Raw genomic sequence first — 25,424 nt, forward strand, 5'->3', positions numbered from 1 at the left:
TCAGCGTGGTGGCGTGGCCCCCTTCCTATGGAATTCCCTGCCTTTGGAGGTCAGGCAGTATTGTGTTGCTTTTGGCGCCTCCTGCAGACACTGTTATTTCAAGAGGCCTTCCCTGAGTGACCAGCTGTGGTTAAGTTCAGAATCTGTTGTTTTAAAATGTTTTAATTGTTTTAATTATGGGGTTTTATTCTTTTATCTTGTTGTTCACCATTCTGCACTCTCTGATGTGGAGCGGTATATAGATATTGTAAATAAATAAATAAATAAATAAATAAATAAATAAATAATATTATGCTTATTGACTGATTTTTTGTACTCTTATTGGCTTTGAAATATTGATATTGCCGGTTTTTGTAATAATCCAGAACTGTTTATTGGATGGGTGGTGTTTTGTTTGTTAAAATTAAGTTTATTGCTGAAATTGCTATTGAATTATTTTTATGAACTTAATTTACTGTATTGTTGATATTATTTTGATATGAACATGTTTACTGAATTGTTCTTGGTTTTTAATATATTGCTGTTATATTGTTGCATTAATAGGGTTTTTTCTCCGTTTGTTTGGTCTTAGCTACTTTGGGCTTACTTCAGGACAGAAAAGTAGATTACAAATACATCTTATGTTTGGTAATATTTACGTGAGCAGAGCCAATAACTGGGTTCACACTTTCACTATTGCCCACTGTGGCTTATTTAAGCCATGGTGGGTTATGCACATGCAGGGCAACTTTTGAATATTCAACCTGCAACAGCAGCTTGTTGTGTTGTCCGAACCCGGCGAGAGTGGCTTGTTGCCGTGGTTAATAAACCATCCAGAACCCATGGGCTGTTTTAGGGTTGTGGGTGATTTGTTAACCACAACAACAACCCACTATTGTCATGTTCAGATGACACAAGCTGTGGTTGCGGCTTGAATGTTCAAAATGGCCACACGCATGGACCGCAGTCCACCGAGGCTTCAATAAGACACAGTGCGCTGCTTGATCATGTGAATCGGCCCTGGCAACTTGTTGAAGGGAGGGATATAAATCACATTAATTAATTAAATGGAGCTTTGATAGAATTACAATGTAATCTTATGCATGTTTTCTCATACATAAGTCCCACTGGGTTCAGTGGGAATTGCTCTGTAGCAAGTGTGTTTAGGGCTACAGTCTAAGTAAACTATGGAGCTACAGTACTGATCGATAGTCCTAGTAAATCACAATTAGTATTTTTGTTTATCTCACTTAGAAGTGTCTTATAGTTTCCCCCTGTAGGCATGGAAAACATATAATTACTTTTGCACAAATTATGAAAATATTGGCATTGTAATAAGTCCAACAAATTAAACTGACTGGAAGTCTGAATTAAATAGCCTCCCGGGAATGTTAATGCTCTTTCAAGCATGAAAATAAAACACATTGCTTCAGGTACCTTTATGCATTTGGCAAAAAATAAATGCTTTTACCCCACTCCTTCCTTCTTCCTTAATACAACTGGCAAACCTTTTCCTTGACCAAACAAAATGTCTTACAATGATAATAAATCTTTCCCCCATTTTGGCTTTCCAAAATGAACATGAGTTTATTTGCGTCTGATGCAGAGCATCTGTAACCCTCTTCTGAAGCCACCTGCTTTCAATCTATTAATATTCACAGAAGTCTTTTATGCTCCTCTCAGCCAAGGGCCACAGTCATGCAATTCATATGCGATTACCAGTTTAAATCACTCTACAGGTCATATTTGCTTTGAAGTGTTTAGATGAAAGCTCCCATGCACACATCACAGGCGTATCTTTAGCTAGACGCATTGGAAATAATGAAGCAAGCCAGCGAAAGGAGCCATTAAAGAGTAGAGTGATGCACCTGTGCTGAGCAAATGTCCTTTATAAGGGAGTGCAGGGGTTTTTTTGAATAGATACAAGATCTTTACATGGAAAACCCATCTGTGTAGGAATGAGTAGATAGCCAGTATTGTCATGCTGGTTTTTAGCTGGGCCCTCAGTTTTTAGTGGCCTTGTTGAAACTTGTTTGTTTTTAGCTGCTACTTCTAGGAGTACATTTCTCATCATCAGCCTATCACCCACAAACAGATGGGCAGACAGAGTACAAATCAAACATTAGAACAGTATCTATGCTGCCATGCCACTTACCAACAAGATAATTAGACAGAGCTACTAACCCTGGCTGAGTCTATGGTCAACAATTCCACTTGTGTACAACAATTCCACTAACCCTGGCTGAGTTCGTATACAATTCCATAACAACTTTCATATGTTATGGTTATCACCAGGGCCAGTGTCAAGGGTAGGTATGGCTGGACTCCTACCAAGGACCCACACCCCAGCAGGGGCCCACTGATGAGAGAGTTCCTTAGACTTTTTCCTCCTCGCTATTTCAACCTGCTTGTTTACCTGCCTCTCACTCTGGATCAGACAACAGTAATGATAATGAGAAGCAGCAGCAGTAGATGCCACTGCCTTCTTGCTCCCAGGTCTGCCTGTCAAGCAAGAAAGTAGTAGCAATGAGGAGAAAGAGGATGAGGAGCAATAGCAGCTGGTGAAAATGGCAGTGAGAAGGGAGACCACGGAGGGAGCGATCCTATGGCCCGTAGGCAGCGGCTAGACGGCCATAGGATATCTGGTTTTCCAGGAACTGACCTCCCCCTACTTCCACGCTGCCTCCGAGGCAGCGCGGAACAGCCCTGTGCTCCGTGCTCACAAGAGGAGCGAGGAGCAGCCGAAGAGGGGCATTCCTGGGGGGCATGGAGGGTGAAAATGCCTGTACAACACATCCAATGTGTCGTACAGCAGCCTCCTCCCCTGCTCTGCCCTCCTTTGGCTAGACAGCTGCAATCGGCTCTCTAGCAGAAAATGCAGGGCAGGAGAAGCACGGAGGGAATGATTCACTCCATGCTTCTCCTGCCCTGCATTGGAGGCGGCCACCTATCTGAATAGGACTGCTGTCAGGAGCGCCCTAGCGGCCTCTTCCAGTCTACCCCAATAGCCAACTCAAGACACAGACAAAAGGATTGTTTTCAAGGCTTTATTCCTTTTACAACTTAATGACACTTTCAGATGCTAATCACCAGCGACTAAGCAATGAACAGCAGAGTAGCCTATGCTCTAGGTTAGGCAGTTGGGCCCCGTTTGAAGGAGAATCACTTGCAGACCCTGAACTTACAGGCTAGGGAGAGTTCCTCCCTCTTTCCCTTGGGTCCACGGGACGTGACCGTTGCTTGCACGCCAAATGGGCACTACGCCTCCTTTTCGCACCCTCCATCGCTCATCGCTCCCTGCGTCGAGCGTCTAGCAAGCCCCCCTCCCGCACTCTCTCACTGCCAGGGTCACTATCTCTCTCAGGATTGCTGGTGGGAGGAATCTCTGCCAGCTGCTGTGCCTGTGAGGGATGAGCGGGCTCCTCTCCCACGGATTGCTGTTCCTCCTCAGAATCAGAACTTCTCTGGGGTTCTATGGGCTCAGTTTCCACCCTGACAATTGCGCCATTGAGGTTGTCTTAGAAAGGAACATAGGAGGCTGCCTTATACTGTGTCAGACCATTGGTCTGTCTGGCCCAGCACTGACTAGCAAAAGCTTTCTAGGGTTTCAGGCAGGAATTTTTCCAGCCCCTCCTGGAGTTACTGGGGATTGAACCTGGGACTTCTCCATGCAAAGCAGGTGCTCTACCACTGAGCCACAGCCTCTCCCCAAAGGGCCCTCAAAAACCTGGATCCAGTATTGATTACCATCCTCTCTACCTCCCCAACCATGGTCCACATACCATACCTGCAGCAGACCAATTCTGAGAGGAATCATATGTAATCCAGAGATACCTCAAAGACTTATTAGACCAACCCAAAAATGCAATGAAAAAGCAAACTGACAGAAAATGTGAAGAGGGACAACCTCTACATGTGGGAGACTATGTCTGGCTTTCCACAAGACACATCGACTCTGCATGTCCATCTCGTAAACTGGAGTATAAGTTCCTGGAACTGTTTCCATATCATCAACCCCATGGGTTTTCATCTCCACCTCCCTGCCTCAGTGAAAAGCCATCGTGTGTGCAACTACTTAATATCAGACGATAAGATAGTAGGTAAATAAAATTGTTTTATTTGTATCAAATCCTCTCAATGCAATATAAAATAACAGATCAAGAGTCTGAATAGTATGTTGGCATAATTAAAGTGATATTTGGTAAATAAAAAACCTAACATAAACAAAGAGTTTTCAAAGTGTACTATATTCTGCATAAAAGCTTGCAGAAAGCCTGAAATCAATTACAATTTGCATACTTTAAAATTAACATACTTAAGGTAGTTCTCATGTCTGCACACTTTAGCAAATATATAAATTTTTAAAAAGCAAAACAATACATTCAAATAAAATCTGTAAAATGGCATAAATATTTAGATCACATACTGAAGTTTAATAATTTGCGTATAATAAAATGGCAACTGGTTATATAAACCAACCCTCTGTTTATTATTTCACATATGATCCTCGTTTCAAATGCTATATCTACCCCCAACACAATCCTCCAAAGTCTGAAGTGAGAACTGGGCAAAATCTTTAATTCAGCACTAGGGCAGAGGTGGGCAGAACATAGGCATGGATCTACTAATAGATCTCTGGGTGATCTACAGTAGATCAGCAAGGATTTATGACTCTCAGTTCTTTAAAGCTAGAAGAACAAAATGCCTCTTTCCTCCCTCCAACCTAAACTATATGTCTGAAATGAAGAAAGCCTGGGGGAAATAGGAGTGGATTTTTCTGTAGAATGACTGAGACCTTCACTCTGTTTTTGTATTCAAACCCAATTACTGGGCTCAGAATGTTTTAATTCTAAATTCATGGGTGTTCTCAGATGAGGCTTTTATTATGAAATCACTCTGCCAGATTCACGGATTATTACAGGCTCAGGCATCATTGTCTTCCATTTACAACCCTCCTGTTTTTCCCACTACTGCATCCATCTTATTTCTTGATAAGGAAGAAAAGATGGAATAGGTGCTATGACAATTGGAGGCAGGGATATTATTAGGCCCCTTGGGAGAAGATGGACAAGCAGCCATGCCTCCCTCCCTCCTTATCTCTTGCCCAAATAAGCAAGGCCATGTGGGGAGAGAAACGGAACATGCTCCCTCTCTTGAGGTTGGCCGGAAATCACTTCCCAAACTCCAAATTAAAGAGCAAAGTTTATTATGAACAAACAATAAAGGACAAGACGGGAAACAAAGCAGGCACAAAACAGAAATACAGAACTTACTAACCTACAATAACGGAGTGTCTTTTAATTCCCAACATGCTGATTACAAAAACTGTAATGCTTCAATTATTCCCCCCTGGCTAGGGGAGGAGAAGGGTGACCACCCAATTAATTCTCCCAGCAGGAACAAAGCCAGTGCCGGCTGTGGTTTTGAGGGCCCTTGGGCACGACACCCTCAGTGGTCCCTTCCCCCGGTGAGTCTGCCTTCTCACCGCCATTGTCATCAGCTGCTATTGCTACTCATCCTCTTGCTCATCACTTGCTTGCTTGGCCGGCAGGGAGCCAGTGAGCAAGCAGCCACGGCATCTACTGCTCCTCCTTCTCACGACCACTACCGTTGTCTGGAGCAAGGGGCAGATGAACGAGCAAGCTGCGACGAAGAAGAGGAGGAGCCACTCCAGGGGGCTCTTTTCAGTGAGCCCCTGCTAGGATGTGGACCCTCAACAGGTGCCCAACCATGCCTACCCTTGACACCAGCCCTGTGCAGAGCACTTAAGGGCAGGATGCCAATTACCACCCATTAGATTAAACTAGAAGGAGGCCACTTAAAGGAGAATAACCCTGATTGGCTCACTCAGATGAAATACCTCTAAGAGCTTGTACAGCCTCCTGGGCCTTACCAGGAAGCAGCTGCCTGGCCAAAAAAAAATACGCACAGCTAAGGGGCGATAGAAACCGAGAAACAGCTTGGCATCACACATGCCTTTTGACTGGTAGCACTGGAAGCTCTGTATGTCTTTTGCACCTGGCTCTAGTTGGTGCATCTTGGGGCACTAGAATAAGAACAAAATAGATCCTGCAAGACTGAAGCCTGCTTACCCCTGCCCTTGACTAGGGTATGATGTACTGCATGGATGTGGAGGGATCACCATGGTAATAACAGGGCCCAGTGCCCTCCCTCTCCTCAACCTGAATGCATGGGCACACACAGCAGCATGCCAGCCATTACCCAGAATGGGAGGCTGGCGTGCTTCTTGTTCCTCCATTCCAGCCCTCATTCTAGAGTGGCTATGTGTCCTCTTTTATACAGGACAGTCTTCTATTTGAAGGGCCAGAGGACGGTCCTCTGTTTTGAAGGCATGCTCTATTTAAAGGGCTGTCCAGTCCGAGTCCAGTTTAAAGATAAAGAACCATCAGAAGGGAGAGCTGGGCCTTGAAATTGCCCATCAACAGTTAGCAACTTGACAGCAGACTTGAGCAAGGCACACAGGTCACCTGCTCACAGCTTTCCACACAATAGCGAAGTGTACTGTATTTCTATTTAAATTATAATATTTCTAAATTTACATCTATTCATATGAATTACCATTTGCGAATTTTATGCAAATTGCTATCCTCTCTTGTCCTTTTTTGAGGGGTGATGCATATCCTCTTTTTTGACCATTCATAAGTAGCCATCCTAGTTCAGCCTGGGACCCAGCTCAGTTTATGCTGCACTTCCGAGTTTTGTGTAAATACCCCATCAGAGCATGGAATGGGCCTTAGGTGATCTCTGCTAAGGCCTGGGGATGGAGTGCACCTTTCATTTCTAAGCATGAAACGGGACACTATGAACAGTACAGATACAGAAATCATGCCTTGCCTTATTACAATTGGCTTTGAATGTTTTGACACCATTCTGTTCTTCTTTTGACCCACTCCTAATTTTGTTAAAATGAAAACCACCATATGGGAATTCTGCAGCAGGTGGAAAGAGAAAAACAGACTGCATTTCAGGATGAATTCATACATTAGTAGAGAGGAAGCTACTTTCTTGTGGCAGGATCCCATACTCATCTGGAAAGAAGAAAAGCCCTGTTGGATCAGAGCAGAAGTCCATTTAGTCCAGCATCCTGTTTCCCACAGTGGCGAGTCAGATGCTTCTGGAAAGCCAACAACCCCATTGTTCATCTCCCAGCAACAGTTATTCAAGGGCAGGAACACAGGAAGCTACTTTATACTGAGCCAGACCATTGGTACAGCCCAGTATTGATGACTCTTCAGAGTTCCAGGCAGGAATTTTTCCAGCCCTACCTGGAGATGCTGGGGATTGAAACTGGGACCTTCTGCATGCCAAGCAGGTGCTCCACCAGTGAGCCAAGGGTCCACTGCTTTAGAACCTGGAGACTCCAGCCAGCTAGCCATCTTTCAGGATACACCATTCTATTTCCTCTCCCATTTTTCTGGTCTCTCCCCACCCTCCAACAAGCAGTCAGCATTCCATGCTCACTAAGCATGATCAGTCCTCACTGGACAGTTTTGCAGACTGCAAGGAGTTCCTAAAGATTTTTTGGGTACTTCTACAAATCTTGTTGCTTCCTCCAAGCCAGCTGATACCTCCCTTTTCTGTGTGAATGGTGCCACTTTCACTACAAAAGGACCCACACTCAAAGAATGAGTTCAAGCTATCTATAAGAAAATGTGTTAGAAGAGACAACATGGTTGGAGAAGTATAATATCTTGGCATGCCAGAGTTTCCCAGCCACTCAGTCATGGGAAATAACCACTTTGATCATCAGGGCTGGCCCTACCATTAGGAAGAGTAAGGCAACTCCCTCAAGTGGCAGATGCTGCCATTCCCTTCTGTTGCAGATCACACAACAGCAGCCTGCTATCCTAAAGGTGTAGTGGAAAACTCTGTCCTGCCACCAGTGTTGAAGTAGAATTCAACTTCCAGTCCAGTTTGCTTCTTTATGTGGAACAGGGCAGCATCTTGTCCTTTGCTTCAGCCAGCTAAAGGTCTTGGGCCACCCCTGTTGATCCCCCATCCCACAGGCTTCTTCCTGACAGATATCAAGAGGGAGCCTGGGTTCAAGCTACATGGAAGTGGATCCCACACCACTCTGTCAATGTATGGATTTAGCCTTTGGTCCACACTGCACATCCAAGGCTCAGTTTCATAACTCTTCCTCCACTAGGGTACTAAAATCATACTGACTGACCCCCTCGAATAGCTTATCTTAGCCAACCATTATCACCTTTTTGTTTTGCCTTGTCCATTGTCTCCCTGACAAGTTCTGTGCTACTCAAATGCAACTGCTGAAAGGACCAAAAACAAGCTCAACATGAGCATAGAGGATGCCACCCATTGTCCTTATTTATTCCTTCCTTATTCCTTATTTATTCCGTTTAGTTAAGTTTTGTGTTTCCTCCTGGGATGGCTACGATGAAATCCATAAAATAGATAAGCTGGTGCCATGTTCATGAGCAATGTGGTTGACCCTGCCGCGCACACAGTCTAGAGAAACAGATATCATTGTGCCATTGCGAACTTCAAAAGAGGAGCGAAGGCTAACGCTGGTCCAGATGCTTCCTTCTGGCATTTGGCCTCCAACTTGCTGAGCAATTGCATTCGGCTGCACATGATCACCAGTGAGCTGATTTAGAGTCACTCTGAGCATATTACAAGAGTGGATCAGCTTTAAAGTAAACACAACGCTGGCAACTCCCCTTTCAGTAAATACAAAATATTTCTGAGCACGTTGTCCAGTAGAAACCAGATGGATCTGTTTCTCATCAGATGAGACCTGAGTAAAATCCAGTAATTTGTTTCTGACAGCTCCTGTAGGCAGCCCCATAACAGAGACCAAGGCTGAAAGAGCCGTGGAAACTTCAGATGGGATCCAGATGAGGCTGAGCATGCTGATTCCAGAGCCATCTCCAAAATAACGAACATTGCATTGTGCTGGTGAAAGGATCTCAAAGCTAATTAGGTCCCCAGCCCCAACCTTGGTGGCCCCCGAGACAGAGATTGTCGTGTCTCTATAATTAACACCAGACTTATGCACCCCCATTAGTTCCACATTGGTGCCATTTCTGTTGAGATAAGAAACCAGGGAGAACCCTTCACGGATGCAGGTGTGACCCATGGAGTATAAGGCTTGGTGGAAAACAAACTTCACAACACCCCTTTCGGTAAATTTGATGGCTCCGCCATCATGGGTCAATGTTAGCATGTAAGGGTCGGAAAGAGAAACTAATTTAAATGTTGGCCGATAGTTAGTTTGGTAGTGCGTTGCAGTTGACGTCTGTGCAGTCATGGCCACTGCCCCTGTATCGTGGGATACCCAAAACAAACTGAGGGGGGTGTTGAGGTCATAAACGTTTAAGTCCTTACTTTGGTTGCAGAATTGGTTGGGGCTCTTCAAAAACACCGAAAGAGTTTGGCTCGGTTCGATCTCCGCACCGCCACTCGCACTGGTGCTCTGGACAATTTTGCCTTCCGGCTGCTCAATCCGAATCCCACTCAGCTCATAGCCTTCTTCGCTGTTGCTGAATTTTAAGGAAAGTTGAAGGAAGTTTCTGCAGTTATGTTTCACAGCGAAGTTGAGGTCAGCCCACATTAAGCCGTGCTGCTTGAACACCAAGCCGTTCTCTTCAACCGATCCTATGTCACACTCCTGCTTTCCCTTTACCTTCACATTAAAACCAGGATAGACTTGAGAAGTGCCAGACACCGCCAAGGGTAAAACAAGGTTTGCAGCCCATGACTCAGACAGCTTGTTTTCACTGGCCGCTGAACAAACTGTATCTCTAACAGCGGAGCACGGGAAAGCCACCACCTCACCCTCACACATGAGGCAAGCCTGGCACTCCTGCAGCTCTTTGTTAAAGAAGTACTTCTCTCCACACAGTCCCAAAGCAGCCTGTTTTTCTGCAATTCCAAGACATCGGAATCCTCCTGTTCACAGGAGGAAAAGACAGTTTCAGTCACAGGCCCACACTTCGTTATTTACTTCAAATATTTACATCCTGTCTTGCCACACATTTGGGGATACTCACAATAAAAAACTGCAAGGAGGTCAAATCAGTCCATCCTAAAGGAAATCAACCCTGAGTGCTCATTGGAAGGACAGATAATGAAGCTGAAGCTCCAATATTTTGGCCACCTAATGCGAAGAGAAAACTCCCTGGAAAAGACCCTGATGCTGGGAAAGACTGAAGGCAAAAGGAGAAGGGGACGGCAGAGGATGAGATGGCTAGATAGCATCACGGATGCAATGAATATGAACTTGAGCACGCTCCGGGAGAGAGCGCAGGACAGGAAGGCCTGGCGTGCTATGGTCCATGGGGTCACGAAGAGTCGGACACGACTGAACGACTGAACAACAACAACAATCAACATATACCTCAGGAGGAGGGCTGTCATCAGTTAAAGACATCTGTTGATTTAATTGTATGAGTTTTAGTCGCTCCACTGACTGAACAATCAATTACATCTGCATGTGAGTAAAAACACTTCCAAAGCAAAGCCAGCTCATGTTCTTTGTTTTTAGATGATTCTCATGTTGTAGCAAGCACAATCTTAAAAGAGCCATGCCCTTTCCTCTCTCCTCAAGGAAAGAATGTCTCTTCTTGTCATCTGCAGTTTTTATAAATGTTTGTATTTAAAATAACACTTTTAAAAAATCTGCCTCCGAATGCCTTTTTAGTCAATCAATTAAATGTCACAGTCCTAGCATCTATATCAAAGTTCCCCAGCCTAGCACCCTCCAGATGTGTTGGACTACAGGTCTCATAATCCCCAGACAGCAGGGGTGATGGGAGTTGTAGTCCAATGCATCTGGAGGCCACCAGGTGGTGGAAGGTTGATCTGTATGTTTCAAATACTATGCTACACTGGGTGCGTCAGGATGTTTAAAGTGGTGGGATAAGCTCACAACTTGGGAAACTAGTGGGCAAGAAGGCCAAAGCAGGTATCAAGCCCTAGGGAGGCCAAGGCAGGCATCAGTGATGTGCTGCCCACCCTTGCCAGGACACTAACAGCTGCCCAAGGGGGCTGGCTGCTGACGCCAGCCCTGGTTGCCTGAATTATTTCCAACAGCACCGCAGCATTTCTTAGAAACCCAAACCGAATGAAATAAAACATTGCAATATAAAGGAGCCTATGCCCTGACACCCCTTCATGGATCACTGCCTTGTTGTGGCGAAGGGGCTTGCATAACTCAGTGAAGCCATAAGCTATGCCGTGCAGGTCCACCCAAGATGGACAGGTCATGGCAGAGAGTTCTGACAAAATGTGGTCCACTGGAGAAGGAAATGGCAACCCACTCCAGTATTATTGCCAAGAAAACCCCATGGAACGTATCACAAGGCTAAAAGATATGACGCTGGAAGATGAGCCCCTCAGGTCGGAAGGTGTCCAATATACTATTGGGGAAGAGCAGAGGGTATTTCCAAGTAGCGCCAGAAAGAGTGAAGCGGCTGGGCCAAAGCCGAAAGGACACTCAGCTGTGGATGTGTCTGGTGGTGAAAAGAAAATCCGATGCTGTAAAGAACAATATTGTTTAGGAACCTGGAATGTCAGATCAATGAATCAAGGTAAGCTGGAGGTAGTCAAACATGAGATGGCAAGATTGAACATCGACATCTTGGGAATCAGTGAACTAAAATGGACAGGCATGGGCGAATTTAATTCAGGTGACCATCGTATCTACTATTGTGGGCAAGAATCCCTTAGAAGAAATGGAGTAGCACTCATAGTCAATAAAAGGGTGGGAAAAGCAGTACTGGGGTACAAGCTTAAAAATGATAGAATGATCTCAGTATGAATCCAAGGCAAACCATTCAACATCACAGTAATTCAAGTCTATGCCCCAACCACTGATGCCGAAGAAGCTGAGGTTGATCGGTTCTATGAAGACCTACAACACCTTCTAGAACTAACACCAAAAAAAGATGTCCTCTTCATCATAGGGGATTGGAATGCTAAAGTAGGAAGTCAAGAAATCACCAGGATAACAGGCAGGCATGGCCTTGGTGTACAAAATGAAGCAGGACAAAAGCTAATAGAGTTTTGCCAAGAGAACACGCTGATCATAGCAAACACTCTTTTCCAACAGCACAACAGCACAAGAGACTCTACACATGGACATCACCAGATGGTCAATATCGAAATCAGATTGATTATGTCCTTTGCAGCCAAAGATCTATCGAGAAGCTCTATCCAGTCAGACCTGGAGCTGACTGTGGCTCAGATCATGAGCTTCTTGTTGCAAAATTTCGCCTTAAATTGAAGAATGTAGGGAAAACCACTAACCCATTCAGGTATGACCTAAATCATATCCCTTATAAATATACAGTGGAGGTGATGAATAGATTTCAGGGATTAGACCTGATAGACAGAGTGCCTGAGGAACTATGGACGGAGGTCCGTAACATTGTTCAGGAGGCAGCAACTCAATCCATCCCAAAGAAAAAGAAATGCAAGAAGGCCAAGTGGCTGTCTGATGAGGTTTTACAAGTAGCTGAGGAAAGAAGGGAAGCGAAAAGCAAGGGAGAAAGGGGAAGATATATCCAACTGAATGCAGAGTTCCAGAGAATAGCAAGGAGAGACAAGAAGGCCTTCTTAAATGAACAATGCAAAGAAATCGAGGAAAGCAACAGAATGGGAAAGACTAGAGATCTCTTCAAGAAAATTGGAGATCTCAAGGGAACGTTTTGTGCAAAGACGGGCATGATAAAGGACAAAGAAGGCAGGGACCTAACAGATGCAGATGAGATTAAGAAGAGGTGGAAAGAATACACAGAAGAACTATACAGGAAAGATCTTAATGTCCCTGATAGCCATGATAGTGCGATCACTGAACTTGAGCCAGACATCCTAGAGAGTGAAATCAAGTGGGCCTTAGGAAGCATTAATAACAACAAAGCTAGTGGAGATGACAGTCTTCCAGCTGAGCTATTTAAAATCCTAAAAGATGATGCTGTTAAAGTGCTGCATTCAATATGCCAACAAATTTGGAACACTCAACAATGGCCGCAAGACTGGAAAAGGTCAGTTTACATTCCAATTCCAAAGAAGGGCAACGCCAAAGAGTGCTCAAACTACCGCACAATTGCGCTCATTTCACATGCCAGCAAGGTGATGCTCAAAATCCTACAAGCTAGGCTTCAGCAGTATGCGAACCGAGAACTACCGGAAGTACAAGCTGGGTTTCGAAGAGGCAGAGGAACTAGAGATCAAATCGCCAACATTCGCTGCATCATGGAGAAAGCAAGAGAATTCCAGAAAAACGTCTATTTCTGCTTCATTGACTACGCTAAAGCCTTTGATTGTGTGGATCACAACAAACTGTGGCAAATTCTTAAAGTGATGGGAGTACCAGACCACCTTACCTATCTCCTGAGAAACCTGTATGAGGGTCAAGAAGCAACAGTAAGAACCAGACATGGAACAACCGAGTGGTTCAAAATTGGGAAAGGAGTACGACAAGGCTGCATATTGTCACCCTGCTTATTTAACTTATATGCAGAGTACATCATGAGAAATGCCCGGTTGGATGAATCAGAGGTCGGAATTAAGATTGCTGGGAGAATTATCAACAACCTCAGATATGCAGACGATACCACCCTAATGGCAGAAAGTGAAGAGGATCTAAAGAGCCTCTTGTTGAGGGTGAAAGAGGAGAGTGCAAAAGCTGGTTTGAAACTCAACATTAAAAAAACGAAGATCATGGCATCTGGCCCTATCACTTCCTGGCATATAGAAGGGGAAGAAATGGAAGCAGTGACAGATTTTACTTTCTTGGGTTCCAAGATCACCGCAGACAGTGACTGTAGCCATGAAATTAAAAGACGCTTGCTCCTTGGGAGGAAAGCTATGGCAAACCTAGACAGCATAGTAAGAAGCAGAGACATCACCTTGCCGACAAAGGTCTGTCTAATCAAAGCTATGGTTTTCCCAGTAGTAATGTATGGCTGTGAGAGCTGGACTATAAGGAAGGCTGAGCGCCAAAGAATCGATGCTTTCCAACTGTGGTGCTGGAGAAGACTCTTACGAGTCCCCTGGACTGCAAGGAGGTCAAATCAGTCAATCCTACAGGAAATCAACCCTGAGTGCTCATTGGAAGGACAGAGACTGAAGCTGAAGCTCAAATATTTTGGCCACCTAATGCGAAGAGAAAACTCTCTGGAAAAGACCCTGATGCTGGGAAAGACTGAAGGCAAAAGGAGAAGGGGACGGCAGAGGATGAGATGGCTAGATAGCATCACCGTTGCAATGAATATGAACTTGAGCACGCTCCGGGAGAGAGCGCAGGACAGGAAGGCCTGGCATGCAATGGTCCATGGGGTCACGAAGAGTCGGACACGACTGAACGACTGAACAACAAATGCCCTGACAAGCAAGCAACTGTCCTATATGCATTTATCATTCTTCGGCATAACTTCAGATGTTATGGGTTGGATCCAGACTAAGTCTGTCATGATTTAATGCCACTGAAATCTATGGGACAAATTAGTAATGACAACTTAAGCTCCTTTGATTTCAATGGAACTAAAGTATGACTAACACATTTGGACCCAACCCAAAATTTTTAGGTGCTATAAAATGCATGATGAGCAGACATTCCTGTCTTCATTCATTCTCAGAAAGGCAGCAATTTACCTGGAGTGTTCAGGCATTTTATCCTTTCCCCACAGATGGTTGGCGATTCAATGCACTCATCTCTATCCTACAAACAACAGAGTCAAGATCAATCACAAGTCAATACTGTCTGTGGAAACTGCCTGTCTACATTTCTTACATCCACAATATACATAGAGTTATAAGTGTGTGGCAAAAGTTCAATCAGTGGTGCAGTGTGCTAATAATTCATACATAGCAAGATGCAAATGAATGAATTGCTTATCCACTTACCAATGTGATCGCAAGTGTGCCCTCAGAAACCGAGTCTTCCTTAGTCTGGCCTCCTGCTTTCCACACTGTCTAATAGAAATTCTTGTCCCCTTCAGCTTTCCTCTTCACTATATTTCCTATTCAGTGTAATTTTTTGTTTGTTAAATCACTGGTGCTTCCAAAATTATCATTTTCTTCACTTGCCATATAGTCTCTGCTCAAAAACCACATCTTAGAGTAGTAAATCTAGGGCTGTGCTAAATGATTGCAAAGTGAACGTTTTGGCACAAGGGTTTTCAGAGGGCTCCAAATGTTCCCTGCCTATCCTTTTTGTTTTTTCATGCCCATCTGCTGGCCATTTGGGCTGCCTTGTAAGCTGCTTTTGTGCCATTTCTATTTGTGTAAGGATCTTCTTCTTGCTGGCAATGTGATCCCAGCCAATGGATCATGGATTTCACTGCCAAGATTATGACATCACAATGCTGTGTAACCAGATTTGGCAACATTATGACATCAGAAAGCCAATTCAGAGCAAAACTTTACCCTCATTCTGAGTGAGCACTAGGGGGAGCTGCCACATGGCTAACACTTTTGCTCCTGTTTGCAGCCCTCCCCCACAAAAAAAAAAATGCCAAAGAGGGGCATATTTTGCAGAGGGCAAAATGTTTATAAAAAGTACTGCCTCTCATATTGATTTGGCTCTAAGTAAATCCCTTCAAGTAACTGTGTGCTGTATGAAGACATACTTCTTTTTATTTGTCATGAAGCTATCAGCAATCAATTTCGTTGGGTGATCCTGAGTGTTTTATGACATAAATGTCTCCCTATCTGCTCTCTCTGTTCCACTCATTAGAAACTTCTATGATAATTCCTCAGATTTTTTTATTTTTATTTTTTTGGTAGCTTAAATATCAAACTGTCTCTTTCAGATGATTGTCAGTTTCCCTTAGCTCAGTGGTGGGCAACTTTGGGCTCTCCAGATGTTTTGGCCAAGAACACCCATCAGCCCTCACCATTGGTTATGCTGGCAAGGGCTGATGGGAGTTGCAGGTCAAAACATCTGGAGGACCACAAGTTGCCCACCCCTGCCTTAACTACTACATCCATTCCCAGAGTTCATTGCAAAAGAAGTTTTGCCCCCCACTGTCATAAATCAGGGGTCAAGGATCAAAGCATATATGCCTCTGTGCTTGTGCAATGCGCATACAGACAAAAGTGAACATGTTAGGACTAAAGACAGAATAAATGTAGTTTGCACAAAGAATAATACAACTAAAACCATGCTGGTACATGGATACGTTCTTGATCTTCTGTCATTATGACTGTGGCATTTCACTGGGGCTATCCTGTGTCTACCACTAAAATGTAGAGCATGACAATGTTTCACCTGGCATATCCGATCAGCATTTGCAGAACACTCAGACAGCTGGAAAAAACCAGCAGGGCATAAGGTGCATTTTTCACACTGAGAGGGCGTCTTCTGGAAATTGCAAAATTCATCACTTTCACACAGGCCACAGGCCATTAAAGGTTCTCCAACATCAAACACTTTTGCATCAACTTCTACTTTATGCACAGGGTACGACTTCTGGAGATGATTCCTGACTTGGTTCTGGAGGCCTTGGAGACTGGCTTCGAAATAATGCTGAATATCCTCTTGCAAACTCTTAAACGATGTTTGCTTCACTGTGTCATAAAGCATGCCATACTGGACCTTTATCAGATCCATGTGCTCATATATTTTCCTTTGTTGCTCAATAATTTCCCGCTGCTGAGTAACCAATGTGTTCTGTTGCTCTGCCAGTTTTTGCTGTAAATCCACAATTACCATCTGCTGGCTTTTTAGGGTTTCCACAAACTTCTCTTGTCCTTTCGTCAGCTGAAGTTGCAGTACAAGTGCATCCTCAGATGGGACTTCATTTTCCCCTAAAATGCAAACAACAACCTGACATTGAAACAAAAAACAAATAATCTCCTTGTTTTCATTTTTTCAAAATGCCACTAGATTTTCTTCTAATAAAACCCTACTATTCAGCCTTCCCCAATCTGGCAACCTCCAGATTGTTGGACTACAACTCCCACCATCCCTAGCCAGCAAGGCCAATGCTAGCTGGGGGGGATGGGAGATGTAGTTCAATCCATTCAGAGGGCACCAGGTTGGGCAAGCCTGTCCTCGGTATGCAATGTATGTAAGACGAGCATTATTGGAGAATTCAGCTCTGTGCAGGCAAAGGGCAGAAATGAATGAAGTCAGGTAGACAAATGTCCAAATGTTCCCACCGACCCAAAAAGGTTAAGGACCCTCCCACCAGCCCCTGTTTTAGATGCTAGCACCTACCTGGCTTAACATCACAAGTAAGCTGAACACCCAGAGCAGCACCGCCAAGTTCTGAAGCGGTGTAAGCAAGGTCTTCCCCGATGAACTGGGCTGCCTTCTCGGTCACTCTGACCAGGGTGGGCTCAGGGCAGCCATCGCCCTGGTCCGGGGGGCATGGGATGGCCTGGATTGTCAGCCTGGGCTTCTGGCGAATGCGCAGGGGGAGCCTACACTCAAGGCCTTTGCAGTCCCGTATGGTGCCATTGGCAGTCCTGGTGGGGCAGGCCTCTCCTCCAGAGCAAACCCTCGTGGCCAGGTCACTGTACCCCAGGCTGCTCCCCACCAGGGGTTGCTGCTGCTGCTGGCTCTGCAGCTGCCCTCGCACGGGCATGGTGGTGTGAACAAAAGCACGGGACGAGCGACTAGCCCTGCCTGAGCAGCGAGGCCCCTGACACGGCTGCCCTCTTTCGCTGCTCCTGCTGCACGGGGGGCTTCTGCAGAGCTCGGGACTCACACATGCTCCTTCCCCAGCCAGAAGCCACAGGTAAACCCCTAGCCAGCAACAGCAAGTCCAATGGGGTGGTCTCACCAGCATCTCCAGTCACATCTGCAAGAGAAAGAGAGCTCAGGAGTCCAATGGGCAGGGAAAGAGAGACCAACCGCCCCATTCAAGTCTGTGCCTCTCTGCCTCTGTGAGTCCCGTATCTGGATCTGTTTTAGGCATGGGTGTGGAACCTCAAGCCTGGGGGCCAAATCCGCACTCCTAGAATCCCAATCAAGCCCTCCAGGTTTCCACAGGTGGACATGCCCTTTCCCATGGCCATGCCCTACCCCCAACTGCTAATCATTTGGTTGTTGCCTGGCTTTTCTGCATCCCCCCCCCACCATTCTAAAAGGTTGAAACGTCTCTCCTAAGGCTTAGCGACTGGCAGCAAGCGCTTTAAGCTAAAATATGCTGGCATTTTTTTGTATTTTTGATCCCACCCCTTTTGTCTGCTGCCCCATCTACCACTGGAATGTGGCCCCCGAGAGCTTCTCCAAAATTGAATTCAACCCTCTGGGTGAAAGAAGTTCCCCATCCCTGTTTTTAGAGAATTAACAAGGAAACTGACAAATATGCATGCAAACATGTATTGATATTGTTATGTCATTTGTGTTGTTACTGTTTTACTTCTATATTAAATCATCTCAAGAAAATAACGCAAATATAATAGAAATCTGTTCTGTCTGTCAGAAGCGAGGAGGAGCTTTTATCTTGCTACTGAGATTGCTCAGTCACAGAAGTTTGTGAGGCCTTTAGGTGATCCTCCAGGGCATCTCCTGCACTGAATGACCTTTACACCATTTTTAAATAGATAGGAGATAATGAGGTATCAAATTACCCACTTGTGTTCCCCTTGAGTTCCCTCCATGAAAAAGGAAAAGCTGCAAGAAAAGGAGCTAGATCAATGAAACATATGGAAAACTGAGAGAAGGCAGAGGAGGAGGAGGAGGAGGAAAGGAAGCGCGTGTAAAGGGAGTCCATTGTGATCCTGCATTTAAAACGGAAGCAGAAAGCCCCATTTTAAATCTGGGATTTGGGGTTGGTGTAGAGATGCTCAGAGCGTTGAGTCTGGATGGACCAAGTGCAAGTCCCATTGGATAGCCTTGGGGTTTTGTGCTCTGCCTGCCACATAGAATTGGTGTAAAGGCACATGAGAACAAATGTAAAAGTAACTGTGGCATAGTGGTTAGAGTGTCTTGTGCCATACCTGGCTGTGACGTCACAGAAACTATCCAATAGGGGCTTGTGCCACTAAAACAACCACACACACACATCCCACACAAAATACATGTTATATTTTTACTATTTATTTATTATTTAATAGATTTATATACCGCTTACCATATTATTCCTTATTCCTATTGAAGAGAGAAATATCCATAAAATAAACAATATTAAAATAAGACAAACTAAAACAAGAATAAAACAGCAAAGCATAAAAGGACACAAAAGCCATTGTTGTTAATGAAAAGTGCCTAAATGACTGCAGCAGTGACACCAGGCGAACAGGGAAGGAGTTCCAGTCAGGGTGCCACCACAGAAAAAGCCAAAGATCTTAATCACCAACAAGCACATTCATATGAAGAAGATGGTCTTTTATATCCTGGTCCCAGACTGCATATGTATGGCTTTAAAGGAAAGAAAGAGTGCCTCAAATTGTGGCCAAATAGAAGCTCATAGTTCAAGTGAAGGGCGGAGCCAAAGGAAAAAGGGGTGGAGCCAAAAAACAAAAATGACAGCATATTTTAGCTTAAAGCTATTACTGCCTGTAACTAAGCCTTAGGAAAGCCATTTCAACCTTTTATAAAGAGGAAAAAACTGCACAAAAACTGCCCCCCCAATGATGAGAGGTTTGAGGTGAGGCCAGGTGAAGGGGGTGGGGCCTTCCGGGGAACTCCAGAGGGCCAGATTTGGTCCTGGGTCTGAAGTTCAGCATCTCTGCGATAGACAGGTTGATGCTATTCCAAGGTGTCCTCTCTCACATTAAAAAGCACATTTGCTCTTCCGCTGTGCTGTTAAGGCGGGACAGAAATGCAAGGGGGGGATGTGATGCAGAGTAGGTAGGCAGTGTAGGTTTTACATTTGCATCACAGACAGTTTTCAGTGTAAACCTAATTTATGAATACCTCAACAGAGAAGCTTCCTCATGGCAAACTATCGATTGCTGTACCTAAAATGTGCACGTTCCTTGGACATACGTCCAATGGTTTTCAACAGAATTTACCTCTAAATATTTAGTAGGATTAGGTCGCAATCCTATGCATGTTTAGACAGAACAAAAGTCCTGCAGGACTTCATTCTGTCTAAACATGCATAGGATTGCACTCTTAAATGTACCAGAGGTTAGAACAAGATCTGGAGAAAAGATTCCACACAAACACACGCACATACAACTTTTGTCACACACACATTTTCTTCATTTACTCTTGGAAGGACAGACAAGTTCAGATTCAGCACATCTGAGACTGTTCCATTCTTAGCGATATATGCTCATACTAAGACACTTAACATTTACACACATAAATACATAGATACAATCAGTTGTTCTTATTCCTGACTGTTTATCTGGCCCATCAACAGTTCTAGAAAGTTTTAAGGGGATAAATAGATAAACAAATGCCCCTTAGTATTCAGTAAAATACCTCTTTTTAAAAGATCTGGCAACCCTATTCCCATTTATAGAGCTCAAGTTGCTCAAGTCTTTTCTCTTTCCCACCTCATGTTATAAATTCCCCCCTCCCATTGTGTACAATCCTCCATAAATAAACTTTTAAAATACTCTTTATTAAGAAATGCCCATGATCCCGCGCCAGTATTAGGCTGCAATCCTACGTACACCTACGTGGGAGTAGCCCCATTGAAGACAGTGAGATTTACTTCTGAGTAAACGTGCACAGTATCTCACTGTTAGGGAAGTAATCGAGGGGCTTACCTAAAGAAAAAAGCGCAGATGAAGGCAAAACAAACAAACAAAAACCGGTCGCTTTGGGGGAAAGTTCTTTCTCTTTGGATCTGGGCTTCGCGGCAAGACGAATCAAGGATCGAGGAAAGAAGCAAAGTTTCTTGCCCCAGCGCCGGGGAACGGACGACCTCCTCCTCCGACAACCTGGGAAGGAATGTTAATGTGCAGCATTACTGGAGACTTCAGGGGCACCCGATTCCCCAAGCACCTCCCTTTAACTCTTGAAACTCCGCGCGCATGTAGGCAAAGACAGCCAGCAAGGGTTAAAGATGTAGCAAGAAGTTGTGCTGGCGGGACGCTCCGAGCCGGGTTGCGATTGATTCGTCTCCTTCGAGCAGGGTGCCTGATCGCGCGCCTGGGAAGGAGGCAACGCAAAGCTTTGAAATCGGACCGCAGAACTGGCTGGGCAGATCCTGACTTCAGGGGGCGGATCCTGACTTCAGGGGGCGGGCGAAGAATGGCATTTGGCTGAAGAAAAAAGCCTCCCGCTACCCCTGAGCCAATCCAGAGGGCGAAGCTCGTCTCAGCGTGTGCATGCTTAGACATCCTACAAGTCCCAGCATTCCCCAGAAAATACCGAAAATCAGTCTCTTGAGCCAGGCATGTGGCAGTACTGCAACCGAAACTCTCCCCACGACTTGAGTTCGATCCCAGCGGAAGCCGGGTCTCGGGTAGCCGGTTCAGGTCGACCCAGCCCTCCATCCTTCCCAGGTCGGTAAAATGAGTACCCAGCTTGCTGAGGGAAAGGTAGTCACGACTGGGGAAGCCAAACCACTCCGCAACAGTCTGCCATGAAAACGCCAGCGAAAGCGGCGTCCCTCTAGGAGTCAGCAATGACTCGGTGCTTGCACAGGAGGAACCTTTCCTTTCAGAAGAGCTTGCTGACCTCTTCTTAGGGCTGATGAGGAATGAGGATCCAGCAGAGGAACACCTCATAAACACCTTTTAGAGTGAAATCCTAAAACATTTAGGGCTTTTCTGCAGGAGGCTGATAAAGCACCTCTGTACTTTCGGTTTCGTCCTCTGAGTTGGAATCCTAGCACTATACGATGTTTCCTTTCCTGCTACATAACTTATAGGTGGCACTGTGGTATAGTGGAATAGCGCAAATACATAAGTGAAAAAGCTTTGCTTTCACAAATAATACCACATTTTACCTGCCCTAACGTCCTCCCCCCCTTTTAAGTGCTCTTTAGACATAGAAGCGAAACTGGAGGGTCACAATGTTGTCTAAAGAACCTGTAAACAACGGTGAGTAGGAAATGATGGGCACAAAATAAATGCCTTGTGTAGGAAATCCCTTACTCACGGACACCTAAGTCATAAATAACTTAAGTCCCATTGATTTCAGTGGAACTAAACCATGACTAAATTTGAATTCAACAGAAAGAGTCTTGTGGCATCTGAAAGATGAACAAATGTATTAGGACATCCATGTTGTGGACAACGATCCACTTCATCAGATGTATGAAGTGTCACTCAGTATAACACCATGCATCTGATGACATGGACTGTAGTCCACGAAAGCTTATGCCATAATAAAATTCATTAGTCTTTCAGATGCCACAAATTTCTTGGATGGTTTTGCTGCAACAGGCTAACCTTTTCCAGAGACTGCCCCTCTGGAAATTGATAGTATGCAGTGGATACAGTCTTGACTTCCCATTTAAACCTTTAAGAGCATTGTCGCTGATTCAGCTGGGGATATGAGTCAGTCAGTATTTTAAACATGTTTCAAACTAAGGATATATTGTTATTGGTCCTACAGAGTTGCCACTGTAAATGCATTAACATAAGAACAGACATGCTGGATCAGACCAAGGGTCCATCTAGTCCACATTCTGTTCACACAGTGGCCAACCAGCTGTTGACGGGAAAGCCACAAGAAGGACAAGAGTGCAACAGCACCCTCCCGCCCATGTTCCCCAGCAACTGGTGCACATGGCCATAGTGCCTTTGATACTGGAATACATGATACAGAGTTTCATTTGTGTCTCTTAAATGTTATATCATGGAAATATTTCAATCTTGCCAGCATTTTTGCTATTTTTTCAAGGAGACAAGATACTTTCAGCTCTTGCCAGCTCCCTTCAAGTGGCACAAGCAAGAGCGAACCACAACTTTCTTCAAGCTGCTCTGGACGTATTTCACTCCCTTTTTATAGTTCATTTTTATATACATTATATTTGTACCTATTGATATGTACTCATTATGAACCTTTTACCATGTAGTATGAACATATTTTACATTCCATTTGTGATACCAAAAATTGACAAACTTGTTCAAAGTGATTGTTTTCAGTGAAATTTACCTCCACCCAAGCAACTCTTCTTAAGGTGAAATGGGTTTTTCTTCCATTTTGTATTGCCATTAATTTTTTTTTTAATTCTCCTATGTTTTAAACCTATTTTTTTTTCAGTTTTACTCTTCTGTTTTTTGTGTGTCCTTCTTCCTGCTTTTCTCTTTCTTTTCTCAGTTTAACTTGCTTTTATATCAATCCTAAAGCTTCTATTTTGTTCATTTAAAACTGGCCTAGGTAGATTTTTAAAAATATATATTGTGGTGAGATGGGGGCAGTTGTACAGGAGAGGGTTAATGAAGCCAGTCATACTGCTGGAGAGCCCTTTCAATGGTCCTTGCAAAGTTAGCAAGTATCTATTTTGTCAAGAAACAGACAACAAACTATAGACAATATGCTTCCATTGGCACTAATTGTCAAGAAATACCTGAAAGTAAGACATGTGTTTCTTCCCACCACTCGGATGTTGTAATCTAGAAGTTTGTATGTGAAAAGAATCATTGAGTCAGAAACACAGGAAGAGAAACAGAAGTTGTGCTCTGAATGTAGGGTAGCCACTTACACATCACCAGAAAAGACGACAAAAGAGGAACCGATTTGCATCCAGATTGAACGTGCTAATTTATACATACAGATGCAAATTTGGAAATAATTTCTATCATTTAAATAAAAACACAATACATTTGAAGACTATAGCTACATGACATGTCCTGCTTGATGGGAAACTTCAAGACCCCTGCTGCTCTCCCCCACTTCTTACGGTTCCATGGTAAGGATCCAAGTGTGCACTACTGCTATTGACATTGCGGAATGTCAACTGCACTTGCTAGCATGATAAGTTTCCCAAGAAACTTGTTGTACTAGGCCTTCAAATAGATTACTCTTCCCTGTCAGCCATTCAAATAGTGTGCAGTCCTCTATAAGGAATAACACATTGGGCAGCATCCAACAGTGTCATTCTGCAAACTCAAGTAGCACTAGCAGAGCTCCACCAAATCTTTCCATTGAGCAAGCGATTGTGCATTAAACTTACACAAGTGGTTGTGCAAGTGTAATGCACAACAGTTAGCACAACTGTGCTTCTACAAACATAACTGTAGTTAGATTCTCCTCTTGTGCATAGTTGCAAACCTAGTTTCTGCTAGCGCAACATCATTTGCACTAGCAGAATGACACAGCTGAATACTGCCCATTATTACCCTATCCATATGCTGACAGCATTTTGGGGTGCTGTCTATCTGTCTGTTTTTCTCTCTCTCTCTCTCTTTCTCAATCTGTTGTGAGAGCAGTGGACTTCAGCTATCTGCTGGAGTGGTTAAGGTGTGACTGGTGCTCAACCTGTATATTTGTAAGTAACGTCAAATATTTCAAAATGCCAATGTCAAAATGCTCCACGGAACGCCTTCCAAAGGAACCCAAACCTGGATAAGTGCCATGCTGCTAGAGCTTCTCTAGGGATGTATGAAACACCTACCTGGTTCCGCGGTGGGGCATCCGTGGTGGGGGAGAGGTGCTCCGTCCCTCCCCCCAGAATCCTCCCCGGCCGGCTCCGCTCCACAGCAGGTCTGCGAAGCCGCCGGCCGGGGCCAGCCACAGCCAGAGTTCCGGCCACAGCTGGGCTGCTGCAGCCGCAAATGGCGGCCATCATAGCGGCCGCCATTTGTGTCCTTCCAGGCTGCCATGATAGGCTACGTACGTATTTACGTAGCCTATCATGGCAAAGAGCAGGGGCGCAAACAGTGGCTGCTACGCCGTTTGCGCCCCTGCTCTTTGCCATGATAGGCTACATAAGTATTTACATAGCCTATCACAGTAAAGGCAGCTACACAAACAGTGGTCGCTGCGCCATTTGCGTGGCTGCCTTTGCCATGATAGGCTACATAAATACTTACGTAGCCTATCACGGCAGCCTGGAAGGATGAAAATGGCGGCCGCTACGACGGCCGCCATTTGCGGCCACAGTAGCCAGCCGAGACACCAGCCGCCACCGCCGGAGCCGCCACCGGAGCCGCCACCACCTCTGCATCCACCCCAGGTAAGCTTCATCCCGGGGGGATTCCGCGGGGTGGCGGGGGGTGGGAGGCCATTCCGCCATGGGTTTCAGGGGGCCAAATGCCAGTGCATTCGGCCTCACTGAAATCCGTGGCGGAATTCTCCGCCATCCCTAAGCTTCTCACTGCTCAGAGAATGGGAGTGAGCATAACTTTATATTTGCCAACCAGCTGGTTTTGTTCAAATTCAAGACAAGATAATGAGGAAATTGCCTGCCTTGTATAGGTTTGCAGTGAATCCTACACATGTTTACTCAAAAGTAAGTTCTTCAAAGATCAATCACTAAGGGCACAATCCTATGGTGATGCCCGTAAGCCTCCGAACTCAGGGGCTTATGGGTATCCAGGCAGAGTGGGAGAAGCAGTGGAGGCAATCTTTGCCTACATGCTTCTCCCTCTCT

General features: G+C 44.8%; 1 protein-coding gene across 3 annotated transcripts; it reads right to left on the bottom strand.

Moving 5' to 3' along the window:
- Positions 1-4,082: 4,082 nt before the first annotated feature.
- Positions 4,083-20,732, bottom strand: LOC146345087 (uncharacterized). 3 transcript variants are annotated; one of them, XM_084859073.1, is made up of 6 exons: positions 20,644-20,711; positions 19,053-19,069; positions 17,189-17,774; positions 16,238-16,776; positions 14,620-14,686; positions 4,083-9,912 (listed from the first exon to the last, which is right to left on the bottom strand). In XM_084859073.1, the coding sequence occupies exons 3-6, from the start codon at positions 17,760-17,762 to the stop codon at positions 8,393-8,395; spliced, it is 2,700 nt and encodes an 899-aa protein (XP_084715199.1). In that variant the 5' UTR covers positions 17,763-17,774; positions 19,053-19,069; positions 20,644-20,711; the 3' UTR covers positions 4,083-8,392. The 3 variants fall into 3 exon arrangements, with proteins under 3 accessions (XP_084715199.1, XP_084715198.1, XP_084715200.1); XM_084859072.1 differs by lacking the exon at positions 19,053-19,069 and having other exon boundaries at positions 20,644-20,732; XM_084859074.1 differs by lacking the exon at positions 19,053-19,069 and having other exon boundaries at positions 6,611-9,912; positions 16,679-16,776; positions 20,644-20,732.
- Positions 20,733-25,424: the final 4,692 nt, after the last annotated feature.

This window comes from Heloderma suspectum, chromosome 5 (assembly GCF_057233095.1).
Source record: "Heloderma suspectum isolate Gila_16-S chromosome 5, 16-S_ref, whole genome shotgun sequence".
Taxonomy (NCBI): Eukaryota; Metazoa; Chordata; class Lepidosauria; order Squamata; family Helodermatidae; genus Heloderma; species Heloderma suspectum.